The sequence below is a fragment of the Fukomys damarensis genome, unplaced genomic scaffold (genome assembly GCF_012274545.1).
Source record: "Fukomys damarensis isolate Sample0158 unplaced genomic scaffold, DMR_v1.0_HiC HiC_scaffold_12, whole genome shotgun sequence".
Lineage (NCBI taxonomy): Eukaryota > Metazoa > Chordata > Mammalia > Rodentia > Bathyergidae > Fukomys > Fukomys damarensis.
In genome coordinates, this window is record NW_022900924.1 from 44,996,825 (window position 1) to 45,013,589 (window position 16,765).

The following is a 16,765-nucleotide window of genomic DNA, read 5'->3' on the forward strand; positions in this document are numbered from 1 at the left end:
GGGTTGAGAGTCCTTGGTGTGACTATCAGTGTGGCAGCGGTGTGACAGTGACAGAAGGGGACACTTTGGTACTACCTGAATTTTAAGCAGCCTCATGAGACCCTGGGCCTTTAATTCCAGAGATCACTCTCTGTGCTCCTCCTGTGCCCTTTCTTCTTTGGTCACTGGGGAGAGGCGATGATGCCTGCATTCCTCTTTTCTTGGATCTTTTCTTTCCCTTTTTTCTGAGGTGCAGTTGGAGTGACCAAGGAAACTCTAAAACAAACAAAAACATGCTGCACCTGTGCAGCCTGCGTGTCTGCTTCCGGTTCCTTGAGCAGAGGAACTGAGTGCCCCTTGGCCTTTCAAGTCAGAGAGCTCGGTCTCTGTGCCTTGTGACGTTCCTGCCCTTTGTCCTACTCCTTGGGTGGTCTACACATGCACTCTCTTCTCTGGTCATTTAGTTCTCTATTCGTGTCACCAAAACCTTGATGAGGGGTGAGATGCTTCTCTGTACAGAAGGAAATGCACACTCATGTAAGCTGCAGTGGTAACATAGTGATGGAGTGACAGGGAGAGTCCATCCTGCCGTCTGAGGATAGGTAGCGCTGTCGATTGCCTGTGCACCTTTCTCCAGACACTCCATGGTATTTTTCCTTAGCTGCTTAGCGTGCACGTGTGAGATCATAAAAGATAGTCTTACTTGCTTTTAACTTTATAAAAATGTTATTTTGCCTTTTTTTTTTCTTTTTTACTTAAGTCCATTGACATTGTTTCTAAGGGTACCTGTGTTGACACTTGTGTTTCATATTCACTGCCTGGTAGTATAAGAGTATTTCTCTGTTGGCAAGTACTATACTTGGGTTGCTTTAGTATTTTTCCTGCACTAACAACTTTGATATGAACACTGTTTTATATATTTATATATATTAATATAAAAGTGGGATAAGACATAATATACCAGAGTAGAGATGGGAACAGTTCCCCCGAGGGACAAACAACAAGCTGGGAGAGGGAGTGCACATCTGTGATCTTAGCACCCTGGAGGCTGAGGCAGGAGGATCACGGGTTTCAGGTTCAGCCTGGGAAACTTAGCGATTTAGTGAGACCCTATCTCAAATAGAAAGTAGATGGGTAGGTCTGTTGGTTGGGCTGGGGCTCACTGCAAAGGCCCTAGGTTCAATCCCCAGGACAGAAAAAAGAACAAGAAGACAGTAGCCATGCTCACAAAAAGTCCATCTGCTTATAAATACCACCACGTGTGCTGGTAATTCCAGACAGTTGAGTGGTAATGTCCCTGTCCCCTTACGGCCCACCCTGCTTTCACGATAGCACTGGGGACCAAGGTGGCCTCTGGTGGCTTAACCCTGATAGGATTTCCCCACGTGCCGAGTTATCCTCCACAGTGATCGCATCAGTTTAGATTTCTGTGGCTGGATGAGCTTGTTCTACATCATTGCCAACACTTGGTCTTGTCTAGTGGGTATAACATGTTTTATCATGATGATTTTAATTTGCTGATTATATTCACTTTAATTTGATTTGTAGTATTTGAGATAGGGGTAAGATTTCTTCTTTTTCCCTTTGAATGCCCATTTGCTACAGTGTTACCTGCTGAGGGATTCCTCTGTTTGCTGTCAGTTTTCCCTGCGCGCTGCACAGCATTAGCCTGTTGAGGGCTCTGTATTTTGTTCTGTAAGCTTCTTTATCTTTATACCTCATTGTCCAGATTACTGTGACTTGCTAAGCACTGGTCTTGATACAAGGCAGTGCAGAAGCCTTCTCCCCAGCTCACATTACCACTCAGCGTGGACTTGGGGCTCTTGTGTCCTTTTTATCTTAAATGTAAGTTTAGCTTGTCAGATACCAGGAAAAACACTCTGGAATTAATAAGAATTACACTGAGTAAATTCCTTGTTCTTGACATTTCACAGTTCTTATACCTCTCAGTAGTTTTCATCTTTTAGTGTTTTGGTTGTAGTGATAGTGATATCTTGTCTTGTTCTATATTAAATATATATATATATATATTTTTTGTTTTGTTTTTGTTTTTGTTCTGTATAGTTCCAAGGCGTAGTCTTTCAGGTTAAGTGGGCTTCCTTCTGTAATGTTGTAAACATATACACTTCTCAAAATTTGGTCTTTTGCTTTTCTTTATATGGACGTTAGGTCTCACCGTCGTCCGGGCTGACCTCCCACCTGCGCCCCCTGTAGCGGGGAGGACTGCAGCTGTCAAAACGATCGCTGTGTGAGCTTTCCCTCGCTGTGATGAAACATCTTAAAGGAAGAAAGATTTATTTTGGCCATGGTTTCAGAGGTTTCAGTCCATAGCCAGTTCCTGGGTGGAGACAAGGTGGTGGAAGCGCCTGGCAGAGGACAGCTGCTCACTTCCTGGTAGCCAGGAAGCAGAGGGAAAGAGCCAGGGAGGAAGGGGCTGGGGACAGGTATCCTGTTAGCCCCGAGAGGCACACCCTGGTGACCTCCTTCCTCCAGTCCTGCCTCACCTCCCACAGCCTGTTCACTGTGATTGCATCCATCGGTTTACACCGGATGACATTAGGTCATTACGACAGTTACCCCTCTGGACTTCCCACTTCTGAATCGGGGATCCAGCCCTCAGATCTTTGGCAAACATTTCTATTTAACCATAACCTGCCATGTAGGTTTTCTCCCAGCACAGTGTGGTGAATGGCATTTGACCGAATTCAGTTGTTAACTGCATTCCTAGAATAAATCCAGTTTGATCATGGTATACTCTTCTAAGCTCTCTGGATTTGAGATGCTGTGGTTTTGTTCTACATTTTTGCCCATATTGAATGAGTAGGGTCAGATTTAGTTTTCCCTTCTTGTATGTTATCAACTGGTTTGAGTACTAAAGTAATAGGAGATGGGTACAGAGCAGCATGAGGTAGACTTGCTTAAGCTTAGAGGTTTAAGGCCAGCCTGTGCATCATAGTGAAACCCCATATTAAAAAAAGTCACATGAGCCTTATGCAGCGAGTGGTCTGTGGCGTGCATTTTCCCATGGTTTGTATGAGTCATCCAATTTTGATGTTTAGGGTGTTTCCAGTGTATACTGTTGTAAATAATGCTGCACTGCAAATTTTTGCACAGTTCTATACAAAGTTATATGTTAAGTAAATGGGCAAGTGAAATTGCCTGGTCAAAAAGTATGTTAGGCTGTTTGTTGCTATAATAAGACATCTCAGCAGTGTATAAAGAGCAGGGTTTGTCACAGAGGGTGGAAAAGTGGACAGGCAGGTTGGAGTGTGTGGGTGACTTGAGTGGTGAGGGCCAGCTGAACTCCTCACCAGCCCGGCCGGTGCCTGACTCCCGCTCAGTCCCCATTGAGGGCAGTGCCTCTGCAGCCCGCTTAGCCTCCCACTCCCATCTCATTGGGGGTCAGGTTTCAGCGTATGCCTCCATGGGGACCGGCCACCCAGACCGCAGCAGAGGGTATATAGAATCATGTTCGTGTGCACTGTGTTAGACCAAAAGCCTAATAATTTGTGCTTTTAAAAATTTTTTCCCTAATGTTCCTTGACTTGGCTGCAGTATTGGACCACTTAACAACGCCATTATTGAGATGTGCCCTCCTCTTGAATTCTTGATGCTCTGTTCTCATCCGGCCTTTCCTGCCTGTGGACTCTTCATTCTCAGTCTGCTTTGTGGTGCCATTCTCTGTTCCTTAAGTGGTGGTGTTCCCCACTTTTCCTGCTTTCTCCCTCTTTGCTCTGAGCCTCAGGTAATCTCACCTGCAATACTTACTCTGCCCCTAGTTGCCACCCCCATGTTTATACCCAGCACTGAGTTCTCACTTTGGAGCTTTTGCCCCACATAGCCACCGACACTGAGTCTGTCACTGTGCATCTGGGCCAAATGAGAGGCCCTGGCCACCTGTCCTTGTCTTTTTCCTTTCTTCGTAGCCAGGCAGCTGTTAGGTCCTTTCATTCCCTCACTTATCAGGGTCTAGTTCCCATGGCCCTTGCCTGGATGGTAGCAGTCTCCAGAGCCCATCCCCGCCTTCCCAGAGCATCTGAGTCCTTTCCAAGTGTGTCACTGCCACCCCGGCATCCAGCGTGGCAGCCTGGGTACCCGGTGACAGACGTACGCTGACCGAAAGGATGGCTGCACTCATGGGATCTTTCTTCTTTATTTTTTAGGCCTTAGAAGTTAATCAGATTTTAAAGTGAAATTTAAATTGTAGTTTGTAAATTCCTACTAATGTAAGATTGGCCAGTACTTCATTATTACAGTAGTATTTTCCTTGTGGTTGAAAGACAGGTTTTTACTTTTGCCATAAAGGCCTCATTAGACTTTGTGATCTAGTTCAGCATGGGCTGTTGAGTCTGGGGATGGGATTTGGCACTCAGATCAGCCACTTAATTGTTTTTTTAAACTCAAGCCACTTAAACTTGAATATAACTCTACCTTGTGGCATTGTTGAGGGCTGAGTGATAATGTATTTGGAGATTTGGTAAATAATAGGGACTCAGTAATTTAGAAATTGTGGGATAGCTGCACATGCAACTTTAACCTTCCTTGTCTTGCAGCTGGTGTGTATCCCGTATGAGTGGCGAATAACCATGCTGGTCATTGTCCTCCTCAATGCCTTGGTGTCTGTTGTGGTGGAGGTAAGCACTGTAGGCCGGCGCACACTCCCTGGTGGCTCTGAGGTCCCGGGTGGTGTATTGGAAAGTGGGGGAGGAAAGGTGATGGGACAGAGCCCAGAGTCTCAGCGTCCTCTCCACCTAGGCCCTGCGCCTCTCTCTCTGGCCTTTTCCATGATCCAGGAGTGATCCCGGGAAGAGTGCCAACTCATTGAGGGAGCACCCCAGGTCCCAGTGGCTGGGAAATTGGCGGGCTGTGCCATCATGTGCTGTGATGTAGGGTACAGTGTCCCACTTGAGGAAGGAAGTGAAGGGGGAGGCTTCCTGCAGGAAATTTAGGAAACAGCAGACACAGCAGTGATGGCGAACCTTTTAGAGACTAAGTGCCCAAACCTCAACTCAGAATCCACTTACTTATTGCGAAAGGTCAGCACTGCAATTAAACCTGAGTCTCCGACGCTCGGCTGCTGGGACAGCTTGGCACATGTGCCCGCTCAGCGTGTGTGCCGTAGATTTGCCACACCGTGTGCCAGTGCGAAATGCCGAGTGCCACAGACTTGCCTGATTTCAGCATTGGTCACTGGAGCTTGGTATTGAGTGACCTGCGGGAGCCTCCGTTCCCTGGGTGTCTTTTGCCCATCATGTGCTACTCTCAGGATTTCCTGTGTTTGGGCCAGCTTCTCTAATAGGGACTAGCAAGCTCTCACTTCCGCTTTTTAATAAATGCTGGCTTCGAAGTTACAAGTTTCCCAGCCAGAGTCCTAGCTTTTGAGTTAAAACTAAGGTAAATCATGGGGAAGTATGGATATTTTAGGGATAATAGTTCTCTAATTATGAATTCTGCTTAATTTCAGTTGTCCTGTTAAAAAGATGACTTGGTATTTAGATTTGAGAGATGACGGCAGCTTGGCTTTTTAGACTAGACTTTGAAGTTTGCCAGTGTCGTATATATATTTTCTGTGACAGATGCTAGAAAGCATACCTTAAGATATCATTCTAAAAATACTCCTTTTTCTCCAATAAAAGCTTATCTTTTCACTCAAGTGTTACTGTTCTTGCTCATTAAAGAATCATTGGTGCTGACAGAATTAATGTTAGATACTCAGGGAAAATAATTCCTTGTTAACAAAAAGGCTGCAAATTAATAAGCATTGTTTGAATCTGGGGGAGCCCTGAGGAATCCTAGAAAAGCCGTATTTTCTGAAGTATTTAGCAGTTCCATTATATCAAAACTTAATGATTTATATTTGTTACAAAATTCCTGATGTTAAGTCTTTATCCTTTTGTGGTATTAGTTCAAGTTGTTCTCTGTCTGAAAATCAAACCATGTTTTTGACTTAATGATGACCCAGTTGTGTGAGTGACTTTAAATGTGCATGTTAAAGAAGAACTGGTTGGTCATTTTAATTCTTCCTTACTGGACTGTCTCTCAGAGCTTCTTCCTTGACATGGTCCTTTGGAAAGTTGTGTTCAATCGAGACAGACAAGGAGAGTGTCGCTTCAGCACCACACCGCCGCCACAGGTCGGGAGTAAGCGCCTGCCTTCGTCCTACACGGCCCACTTCCGGTTGTGTACCCTGCGCTAGGGTGTCCGTGTGCCGCCTCAGCCTTTCCCCTGTGCCCCTCATTTCATTTCTCTGGAATCCTAGAAAACTCATGGCAAGTATTTGTCAGAGCCTCTCAGGACTCCATCCGTTGTATGTCTCTCTCCATCCCAACTCTAAAGCTGTGTGTGGAAGAGTCTGGTCCACAAAGGTGAGAGTGTGTTCTTCCACCCCTGTCTGCTTTGTTTTGTGTTTTTGGTTTTCATGAGTCTCATTAGAGGTAAGCGATACTCATGTAAATAAAATTTTGAAATTGAAATTTTCTTCCTGGATTGGAATCCAAAGGCCAAAATTTTAAGGAAGTGTTTCTGATGTGCATTAATTTGGGTGGCTTTTTGGCTTCCCCCAGTGTCTGTCTCTCGCATTTGGAAAATGGTAGGTTCATTTCAAGTAAGCGTGGCTGGGCCTTTTGGGGTCAGTTAAATCACCTACTATTTGAAAGGTATCACAAGCTCTGCGGGTAAAAAGAGAAAGAAACAGATGAAGAATAAAACCCATTTCCTAGCATCCGGATGTTGGAGTGTAGCTGTTGATAAAGAGTGCAGATTTGTTTTGAAAGTGCTGCCATGAAATTAGCCCTGAGTGTCTGACAGTTCGAGCTGTTGCCTTTGCTTACCTCTGACCCATTGCTCTGTGCTTTCGGATGTGAGTCCACGTCTCTCTCACGTCCGGCCACAGGGATGCTCAGTGTTCAGGGAATTCCGGGCATTTCTCAGTGGGTCACTCATTTCAGTTTAGCCACCTTTTTCCTAAATGTCAACTTCCCGAGCTTTACTTGGGCGATGTAGCAGCCTCGGTGTCCAGGCTCAGTTCCGCAGGACAGCTGCATAAGGGTCTTCTGCCTGTTCTCCAATGCTACATGGTGAGTAGTGATGGGTTTGAGACGGCTGGTGCTCAAGGCCTTGACCGCATTTTCTGGGGGCTGTGTTCTCCTTTTGATGCCTTCGCACTTGTACTTCAGAGTGTTAACTTTGGGTCTGAATTCCAGTCCTCGTGCGAAGGAATTTGTAATGGTAGGAGTGAGCCAAGCGAAATTTTTAAATTGAATTTTCCTCTTCTCCAAAGAGGTATCTAACTATCAGTCTGAGAAGCAGTGAGTAGGAAGACTTTTAGCCTTCGGGTTCTGTGGTCATGATTAAGAAACACTTTTAGTTACTGGCTTTAGAAAGAGTTCTTAGGGCAGCTTCGCACAGAATTCCACCCCGCTGTCACCTGCCGCTTCTTCATGTCCAGTCACGCAAGTCATGGGAGGGCCGTGTTCTTAGCTGGGGTGATGGTCCCCCAGCAAACACGTGACAGTGTCGGGACGGGTTTGGTGGTAGCAGTGAAGGAAGGGGGCTGCTGTGAGCGAGTAGAGCGCTGCAGGTCAGAGGGCTGTGGAGCAGTGATCCTGCAGTGCGAGGGACATCGCCTCCTAGCAAGGACTTGTGCAGCCCAGATGTCGCTGGCGCTGAGGTTGATGACCTGAAGGTGGGCGGGAAAGCAGAGGGAGCGTGACTCGCTACTCAGGACTTCTCCGATCGTGTGACTCCTCTCACCCTTCCCTTAGCCCCGGGCTCTCTCCGTGCCCGAGACACAGCCCCATGAAGTCCCCACCGACTGCAGACCCCAGCTTCTGTGTTAGTATCAGGAAAGGAAGCCCACTTTCTTCTTCCCTTTCCTTACTGTGTAGGTGGGGACCATGGGATTGGGTTAAAAGTAGCAAACTAGGGATTCCAAACTAGGCTTAAGGTTGATGGTGAATCAGGAGGTCAGGAAACTCGGAGATCTCTGCAAGGTGCTGCGTCCCACCTCCAGGTGCCTCCCAGACTTGGGGTATTTCTGACTCCATTTTATGAATAAACCAACCGAATTTGACCAGCTTGCCTGCTTATGCACCCCTGAATGGCAGAGCTAGAACTGAACCCAAGATTTCATGTTTTAAGAGAGGCGCCCTTTCCGTTTTGCCACACTGCTTCCCACGCCTCACTGTGCGGACGTAGAGACAAGACTAACTGAACGGTCCAGGGTCAGGATGGGACGCGGTAGCTACGTTCGCGGCTGCTTCACGGTCAGCATGGGCAGAAATGGCTTTCATCTCTGCCTCCAGTTCTTATAGACGAGGAGCCAGTGTTTGATGTGGAATTCAAGTCCAGGTTGTCGTGTTTCTGTATCACAGGCCTCCATCCGTGCTTTGAAGACCATTTTTTCAGGCAGTGTAGACATGACATCTTCCCTGGGCCCCCGAACATTCCTGCAGCTCACCTGATTTATGGCAGGAATTTTGCTTGTACTCGTTATGCGTGTGTGTCCCGAAGGTCAGACCCAGGGCTTTGTGCATGCCAGGCAATCCCACAGCGCTTCTCACTGCTGCTCGGTTACCTCGATAAATGTCTGTTGGATCAAATTAAGGGAGGTATTTGCAAGTTACGACAGCTTAAGCCGTTAAGCTGTTACATACCTATAGTGTTCTTTAGCAGCCTTAGATACTAATATCTCTGACAGATACTCCTGACATACTAGTGATTTCTGCTGGGATATCCATCAGCAGTGCGTGGATTGCACTCTGCCCCGGGGGGAGAGTCCTCAGCGGGACCCCTTCTGGGTCTCCCTAAAGCTTGCTCCTCTGAGGAGACCTTATCTGCTCTCCTTAGAAGCAGCAGTGTGGACTTGGCATCTCAGGACTGAAGCCACTTCAGAGTAGGTGTAGAGCTCACATCATACTACTGTGTAGTTTGATCCTGCTGGAGCTGCTTGCTTTTTTTGTTGATAAATAAAGTGTTAACTGTAATCTTCCTGCCATGCAGAATGTTATTTGAGCTTCTTTAGATGGAATGCTAATTCTGATTGGGTTGGTTTGGGAAGACTTAGGAAAACCACAGTACCATTATAACAGTTTTTTCTGTTCAGGCATCACTTTATGCTTTAAATGTCACTCCTAAAAAAACCTGCCGAGAGTAAGTTGGGTTCCAGGGTAAACAGTTTAAAACAGCTGGCAGTTGAGTTCCAGGGTAAACAGTTTAAAATGGTCTGAGAAGCAGGACAATTGCAGCCACAGTGTCCTTGAAGGTTTTTTTGTTTGTTTGTTTTGAGACAGGGTCTCACTATGTAGTTGAGACTGACCTGGAACTCACTGTGTAGCCCAGGTTGGTCTCAAACTCGCAGCGATCCTCCTGCCTCAGCCTCCCAAGTGCTGGGATTACAGGCGTGTGCCATCACGGAAGGCCCTGAGAGGATGAATTTGATCTCTTAACTATTCCTTTCAGAAGCAAACCCAGAGGTTCAGTTGCTATGCCTGCTGTATTCTCCTGCTTTGGGGGCATAGGGCCTGAAAGTTTGGGGAGCCCTGTGCTCCATTTCCACTGCATTGCCTCCAAGTTGTGTAGCGCTTGCCTCCCCCCATGGCCCCCAGTCTCCCAGCACGCCTGTCATGCCTGTTCTCTGCCAGCGACTGCAGTGTCTGAGGACGTGTGTGGCATGTTTGTATTTGTAAACCAACCTGTGCTTGTGTATAATATTTTACGTGTAGTACTTGGGAGAGATGGAGATTCAGGAAAAGTTATGTTTCTAATTAAAAGTGGACTAGGGAAATCCCTGGTGTTCCTTATGACTTAATTTTTAAAATTATGACAAATGCATATTGTCTTTGATAGGGAGGTGAGGAATATTTTTAAAGTCTGCCCTTGAGTGGAAAAATCACAGCACTCAGTTGTGTCTCTGTTTGTAATTAAATATTGCTGGGCCACCCTGAGCACTGGTGGGAACACACGTCAGGGCTGTGTCTTAATCCCACAGCCTTGGCCTGGGCGTCCCACCTCAGCCTCACTTGCTGGCTGAACTCACGGAGCCTGTTAGGTTCTGCTGCTTCTCTTTCTTTTTGAGAGTCAGCAGTCACCGTGAGCCCTTTTCACTGTGAACATTTAACAGTGCTATGTGCTGTAAAATAAAAAATGACAGCTTTCATATTGATATAGGAACAGTGAGATTTTCTACAATTGGACTGAAGAATTGAAACACTGGAAAAAAGTAACCCAGCGTAGGGAGCTGCCCTCTAGGTTGAATCCCCCTCTGCACTGGGGTGGGGCCACTTGTCTGCTGTGCTGTCACCCAGGAAACCTGGGCGCACAGACATCTGCCCCTCCTGGTGCTGAGCATCTTCCTGTGGGTTCATTGAAGGGGTTTGTAATACAGTACAGTGACTATCCCATCTAATGACAGGTGACTTGTCTTTGGAGGTCCTTCCCAGGACCTTAGTGCAGCTGCCTGTGACCACAGCGAGGCCTGTGTATTGTGCAGTGCAGGGTGATTTGGTGGCAGACTCGACCAGATGATTGCAGTCACCTGTCATGTTCTGAGTGGTGTTAGTAGAAGAGGAAGAATAGTTGGTTCCTGTCTCCTAAAATGAGAAAGATCTCTCAAGTAAATATCAGAAAAAATTTTAAGAGCTTCATTTAAAAGTATTTTCGAGTCAGGTGTGGTAGCACACACCTAATCCCAGGAACTCAGGAAGGCGAGGCAGGATGATCACAAGTTTGAACTCAGCCTGGGCAACTTAGTGAGACCTCGTCTCAAAATTTTAAAATGCTGGGGAAATAGATCAGTGCGGATTGGGTACAATCACCCCACCCCTCTAAAGGTCTCTGTGCTGTTTTCCACTAGCCCTTTTAATAGTACATTTCCCAAGTGCATAGGCAGACGCCTCCATGGCGTTGGGTGCTCGCATCTAGAATGTTCCAGTTACGGTGGTGTCTTCCAGGCTGGGACACTGAGATGAGAGCTAGTTGTAGGCTGGATGGTGCTCATTGGCCAAACAGCGAGCCGGGCTTGAGCTTACCTAGGAGAAGCTGCAGCGGGACCGTGCACTGACCGGCCCCAGAGGTGACTGCTGCCATGGCTCTCTGAGGCCTCCAGGCTCACTGCATCTGTGTCCCATTTCAGCTGAGAGAAACTAAAGACACCTCCTGCCCGATGCTGCAGTTACATTTCTAGACCTTAACCAGGGACTCTGGATGACGTTCGTTAGTAACTTCAGGTCAAGGAGCAGGATTTCAGTGATAAGAGAACTTATTAAAATAATGCTAAGAAACAGTACCCAACTTACCCCTTCCTGTGGATCACCTTCCGGTGTGCGGCTCTGAAGGAAACCATCATGGCAAAGCGAAAGTACTGCTCTGTTAGTGACAGTGGGTTTAGGGCATTAAACGTGGCCGTAGACCTAATTGTGACCTAACGATATTTTTTTTATGCTCAGAAAGGTGATGTTGACAGTAACTCTTGTTTTCCACTGCTTTCTTCCACAAGTAGTCAAGTGGCTAACTTCCCAGGGGCAATAGTAGTGAAAGATAGTTTTGGATGGAATGTGAGAATTTCCAAATTGAACATTAAGATCATTTTCTAAATAAAGTTATTCTTAATGTATTTGTTGTACATCTGTATTCTACCAAATGTGCAACTTACAAATTTTTATCAGTACATCAGAAAATAGGTACCTAAAGCTAAATAAAATGAAGTAAAATTACAGGATACTTATACATAGATGACCAAAGAAATCTAAACTTAAAAATGATCTATTCCTGGGCCAGGGATTTAGCTCAGTGGCACTGTGCCTGCCTCAATCCCTGGTACCAAAAAAAAAAATCTGTTTCTGACCGAATGTGGTGGCACACACCTGTAATCCTAGCACTTGGGAGGCTGAGGCAGGAGGATTTCCATGAGTTTGAGATCAGCCTGAACTACGTAGCAAGACCTGTGTCAAAAAACAAAAACAAAGGGGCTGGGGATTTATCTCCGTGGTTCCATCGGCCTGCCTCGTAAGCACAAGGTCCTGAGTTTGATCCCTGGTACCAAAAAACAAAACAAAATAGAACCCCACCCGACCACCCTGCAAAAAAAAATCTGTTCCTACATAATTGAAAGTTGGCTTTTTTTATGTGTATTTTTTTTTCATTTATTTGTCCTCCTCAGGAGTCATTTTCTCTGTTTATTTGTGCTAGTGTATGCACTGATGAACCCATTGAGAATAACCCCTTAGTCAAGTAGGATGCTTTTTTAAAACTTGTCTAATTTTCCTAGGAGTCAGTGGATCAGTGGGGGAAATGCTGCTTTTCCTGGGCGGCCCTGTGCTGTCAGAAGAAGGCTCCAAAGGCAAAGTACATGTACCTGGCACAGGAGCTGCTGGTTGACCCAGAGTGGCCGCCGAAACCCCAGACGACAACAGAAGCCAAAGCTCTGGCCAAGGGCAATGGATCCTGTCAGGTCATCACCATAGCCAGCGACCCCGTCTCAGTGGCGTACTGACCCGGTGTTCGGGACTTCTGATCCTGGGCCCGAGTGGTGCCCTTCACGTCTGTCGGTTCTCACACAGGTCATGATCTCAGAGTTAAATCAGCCATAGGCCATCTCTGTCTTCAGTCACCAACCTAGGTATTACGTACATTTCTGGAACTTTGATTGTTACCCTCAGTGATGCTCTGTATAGGGTACAAGAGAAATCTGGTGCACGAGGGGTTTTGAGACTAGTTCTCTGTCTTATTTTCACAACTCTCTTATTAGACAAAATTCCTGTTCCTACTCCAGACCCTACATGTGTGATGGGTAAGAACTGGGTGTTAATTAGCAGCCAGTGAAGATGACTGGAAAAGCTGTTTGCTTTGGTTCCAGTACTTCCTGCAAAGATTTCTGTGTAACATGCACCAGTCCGCTTCGGTAGTCAGGACTGAGTTTGATGGTGTTTTTAGGGATCTCAGGTTATTTCCATTGTGGTTTTCTGTTTTCCGTACAGGCTGCCTGAGTTTGGTGTTTGTAATCAGCAGGGCTCTGCTGCCGCCCTGTGGTGCCCCACTGCTCAGTGGGTCTCGTGTGTGGGGGCGGAGTCTGGTGCGCTTCAGTTTCAGGCTGTAGCACCTTCCTCATAAGAACAGAAGATGACTTCTTTTGGTGGTAGAGGTAGAACTACCTTTTTAATATCTCTATTCCTGTTTTCTTCAGGCTTAGTACTTTAAATATTTTTTTACCTTCTCTGATTTTGATTACCTAAAGACAATAGGATAAGAATGAATTTTGATTTAGAATTCTACCTTGAAAAGAATCTTGAAGGTTTGATACACGAGTCTCCTGTCCACAGTGAGGCTTTCGCTGTAGAGCGCCGGACTTGAGCGACTTGCTCTTTTCTGAAGCAGCGTGAGCTGGCGAGTTTGTTCTGTGCTGTCAGGTGGTGCCAGAGACCCAGGCAGGCCTGCTTTGTCGCAAAGGAGCACAGGGCTGTGGCGAGTTTCTGGAAGAAAAAATCCAGAGGAAATAAAGTTAAAAGACATTTGCAAAAGAAGTACAGAGAGTTTTTCCACTTCTCTGTTCTACCTGGTTAATGTTTAAATTCTAAAGGAACCTGAAGTAGCTTTTAAATTGCCCTTATAGACAGGATCCAGCAGTTCGGCAGGGCCCAGTGGTCAATCTTACTGTAAAATGGCCCTAAATATGAAAAGCATAACTTTGTTCTGTGTTTTCCTCAACTACTCGTGCTTGTGCATTCCACTCCAGCAGGTCGTCATCTTCCCAGCACAGTTACCATTTAACCCGTCGCCACCAGACACGCGGGCACAGGCGGTGTCGGCCGACTGGAGTTGTGTGTGGCGCTCAGGGTCGGCCTTCCTGCTGCCGCCACTGAAGATTCTCACAAAACACCACCCGAGTTTTCAGACATTAATGCACATTAGATAACAGTTTTTCCACGAATGATCCTATGAAGCTATGCATCTTAGACCTCTCGAGCTGTGAATTAGCACTGTTTTCTATACTTACCTATTCTCTTGATGGTTTTATAATTTCTATATTAATTTTAATAGGCACAAGTGCTATTCTTCAGTGATTTCCAGAATTATAAATTTTACTCTTTGGTTTAAATATTGAAGCGTATAATTAAAGTGATTGCTAAGAAGCAGCTTACAAATCCAAATATCAGATTGTATTTAACGTCTTAGAGCATGATCATAAAGAACTATGTTTGACACATGCAGGCTTTTAGCATTCAGGGTGTCAGGGCTTTGTCGCGCATGTGTCCGTATTGCCGTAGAGGAGTGCAGTCGGGTAGGTGGGAGCACAGTTGTGGGCGGGGCGGGTTCGTCCCGTTGAGAATGTCGTTTGAAGGACGTCCGTGAAGCCAGGTTTGGTCCTCTCGGTGCCATAGATAGACCGAGTCCTCTCTGTGGGGCACTGTTGCATAATAGTAATTTTGGTTTTGAATTTTACCTTAAATTATTTGAGTATATACAGAACTAAATTTAAAAATCTGTACATATATTATTTTACTGTATTAAGATTGATAAATATTGCTGATTTAAATTTTATTTATGCACCTAAAGGACAGAAATGTCCAGGAAAGTGATTGTTAAATAATGATATGTAACTTTTTAACTTTTTAAATAAATACCAAGATTTTTAATGTATGTCTCCCTCAGGGTTGTTTAAAGTTTTTCCCTTTCCCTCAAATATAGTGGTAGCTATGTTTTCTGTCTTCTAGCACCGACTGCTGTAAGCAATGCTGCAAGTAATGCTTGAATAAAAGTGGCTAAGCTGACAACAAAATGAAACGCTTTTTATAGTAGTTTTGTAATCCTTAAATTCAAAAGCTTTGCAAATCACACTTGCATTTAAACAGAACCGTTGCAGTTTGAAAGCACTGCAGAGCTTCTGAGGCATGGTGGCCACGCATCAGAGTTCATGTGGTCTGTTCCAGAACGCGCGCAATGGCAGCACATTGGAGGAAGAGCAGAACCCAAGCATTACAAGACATTCTGATATTTCATGCATGTGATTTTTACATATCTGAAAATAAGTTTTTGTATATTTATGGTGGGAGGGGACAGGGAAATTTTAACAAAGTAGGATGTTGATTTTTGTACAGTCATGGGCATTTACACATTTTTAATGTATTAAAATTTGATAATTATGTGCACATGAAATTAGTAGTTACTTTCTGTTATGATTTGTGAATTCCCTAAGGCCTTGGATTTTTTTAAGTAACTTTCTATCAGAAATGATTCTGCATCTTTATATTTTTAAAATTGTATTGCTGCTCAAGAATGGTACCCTGTTGTCAAAAAGGCATACATTCATAATTGTACATTCAGCATTGTAAATAACCTTATGAAATCTTTTTTGATTGAAGCTATTAAAATAAAAATCTAAATGAGTATTTCCACTTTTTTTTCTGTCTTCATATGTATGATAGTAATGTGAATACTGCCCTCTGAGTTTATTTTCCTAATTCCTAATCATTTCCTTTTTTTAAACTTTGGACTGTGAAGACGGTAAGAACTCTATGCCATGGGCCTCCGCCTACCCTGGGGACGCCCATCCATCCATCAGGCGTATTGCAGAGCCGCTGTTAGCATCAGGAGGACCGAGTGGAGGGGTGAGGAAGAGCAGGGGTTTACGGTCTGCTCAGAGCTGTAAGACCTGGTTATTCTGTAGGCACCAAGGCTGCAGAAAAAGCACTTGGAGAAAGAGAAGAACTAATGGTGGTAGGAATCAGAGAAAGCAAGTTTGCGTCCAGCATTTGTGCCTGGGTGGCAGGCGTGTCCAGCGTTCCCCATTCTCTAGGAGGTGCACAGCTGTGCCTCACTGGCGGGCTCAGTTGGCTGGGTGAAAGGTTCACTGGAGCCACACGTGCAGAGGATACAGCAAGTTAGGACAGCTGCGTACCCGTGGCGGGTTCAGACACCTGACGCCTGACAGGCATAATACACAGAAATCGGCTCTAGGTGGATCAGACCTAAACGCTAGGGACAAAACAAACGAGGGAATATAGGAGAATAATTTTCTGACTTGGGAGGGAGGCTTGGGCATAAAAGGCACAATTTGTGAAGGGAAGGAGTAATAACATTACTTCTGTTGGGACTTCAGTCCCCCAAAAGACACCTTGGAGAGGGTGAGAAGACAAGCCCCAAACCAGCTGAAGACTGTCATGTCTTCGCTATCCGAAACAATAAATAGGCCAGGGACTGAACTCAGTGTTTCTGCAGCCTGTCTGGCAAGGCACAAGGTCCTGAGTTCAATCCCTGGTACCAAAAAGAAGAAAGAACGAAATGATAGCCAGAGTGTCTACCAAGCGGTTGTATTCAGAAAAATGGGTGAAAGGAGTCAAAAATATTTCAGCAGATGAAGCGCATGTGGCCCTTTTCAATGAAAAGGTGTTCAAGTTCATCCTTCAAACAAAATTAAAGCCCTGAGGCGGTAAAGTGTAATTCACCGGTTCCTGTCCCCAGAGGCCGGTGTGCTGAAGGCTTGTTCCCAGCTGGTGGCGCTGTAGGCAACGGCAACTGGAAAATGGGCCGAGCTGGAGGAAGTATGTGATAGTCTGTCTCCCCACCTCCACCATGACAGGGACCAGAAGGAACAACCCAGTGTCGATGGACAGCAGTCTTGGAAACAGCCAGAGTAAATATCCTTTAAGTTGACAATTGTTGATGAAACAGGTCTTGCTCTGTAGCCCAGGCTAGCCTTGATCCTCGAGCCTCAGCCTCCTGAGTGCTGGGATTGCAGGTGTGTGCCACCACGCCTGGCTCACTTTTTTTTTTTTTTTTTAATGGGCAGGGG

General features: G+C 45.6%; 1 protein-coding gene across 7 annotated transcripts in view; it reads left to right on the top strand.

Moving 5' to 3' along the window:
- The window catches only part of Atp13a3 (ATPase 13A3), an 86,848-nt gene extending 71,924 nt beyond the window's left edge, over positions 1-14,924 (top strand). For 4 of the 7 annotated variants that reach the window (XM_010624063.2, XM_010624065.2, XM_010624064.3 and 1 more), the window contains 3 exons: positions 4,533-4,613; positions 6,023-6,112; positions 12,245-14,924. In XM_010624063.2, coding sequence (XP_010622365.1) covers positions 4,533-4,613; positions 6,023-6,112; positions 12,245-12,469 — 396 coding nt within the window. In that variant the 3' untranslated portion in view covers positions 12,470-14,924. Of the gene's footprint in view, positions 1-4,532; positions 4,614-6,022; positions 6,113-12,244 lie in introns of those variants that run through there. The other 3 variants (XR_780234.2, XR_780235.2, XM_010624066.2) reach the window with 3 other exon arrangements.
- Positions 14,925-16,765: the final 1,841 nt, after the last annotated feature.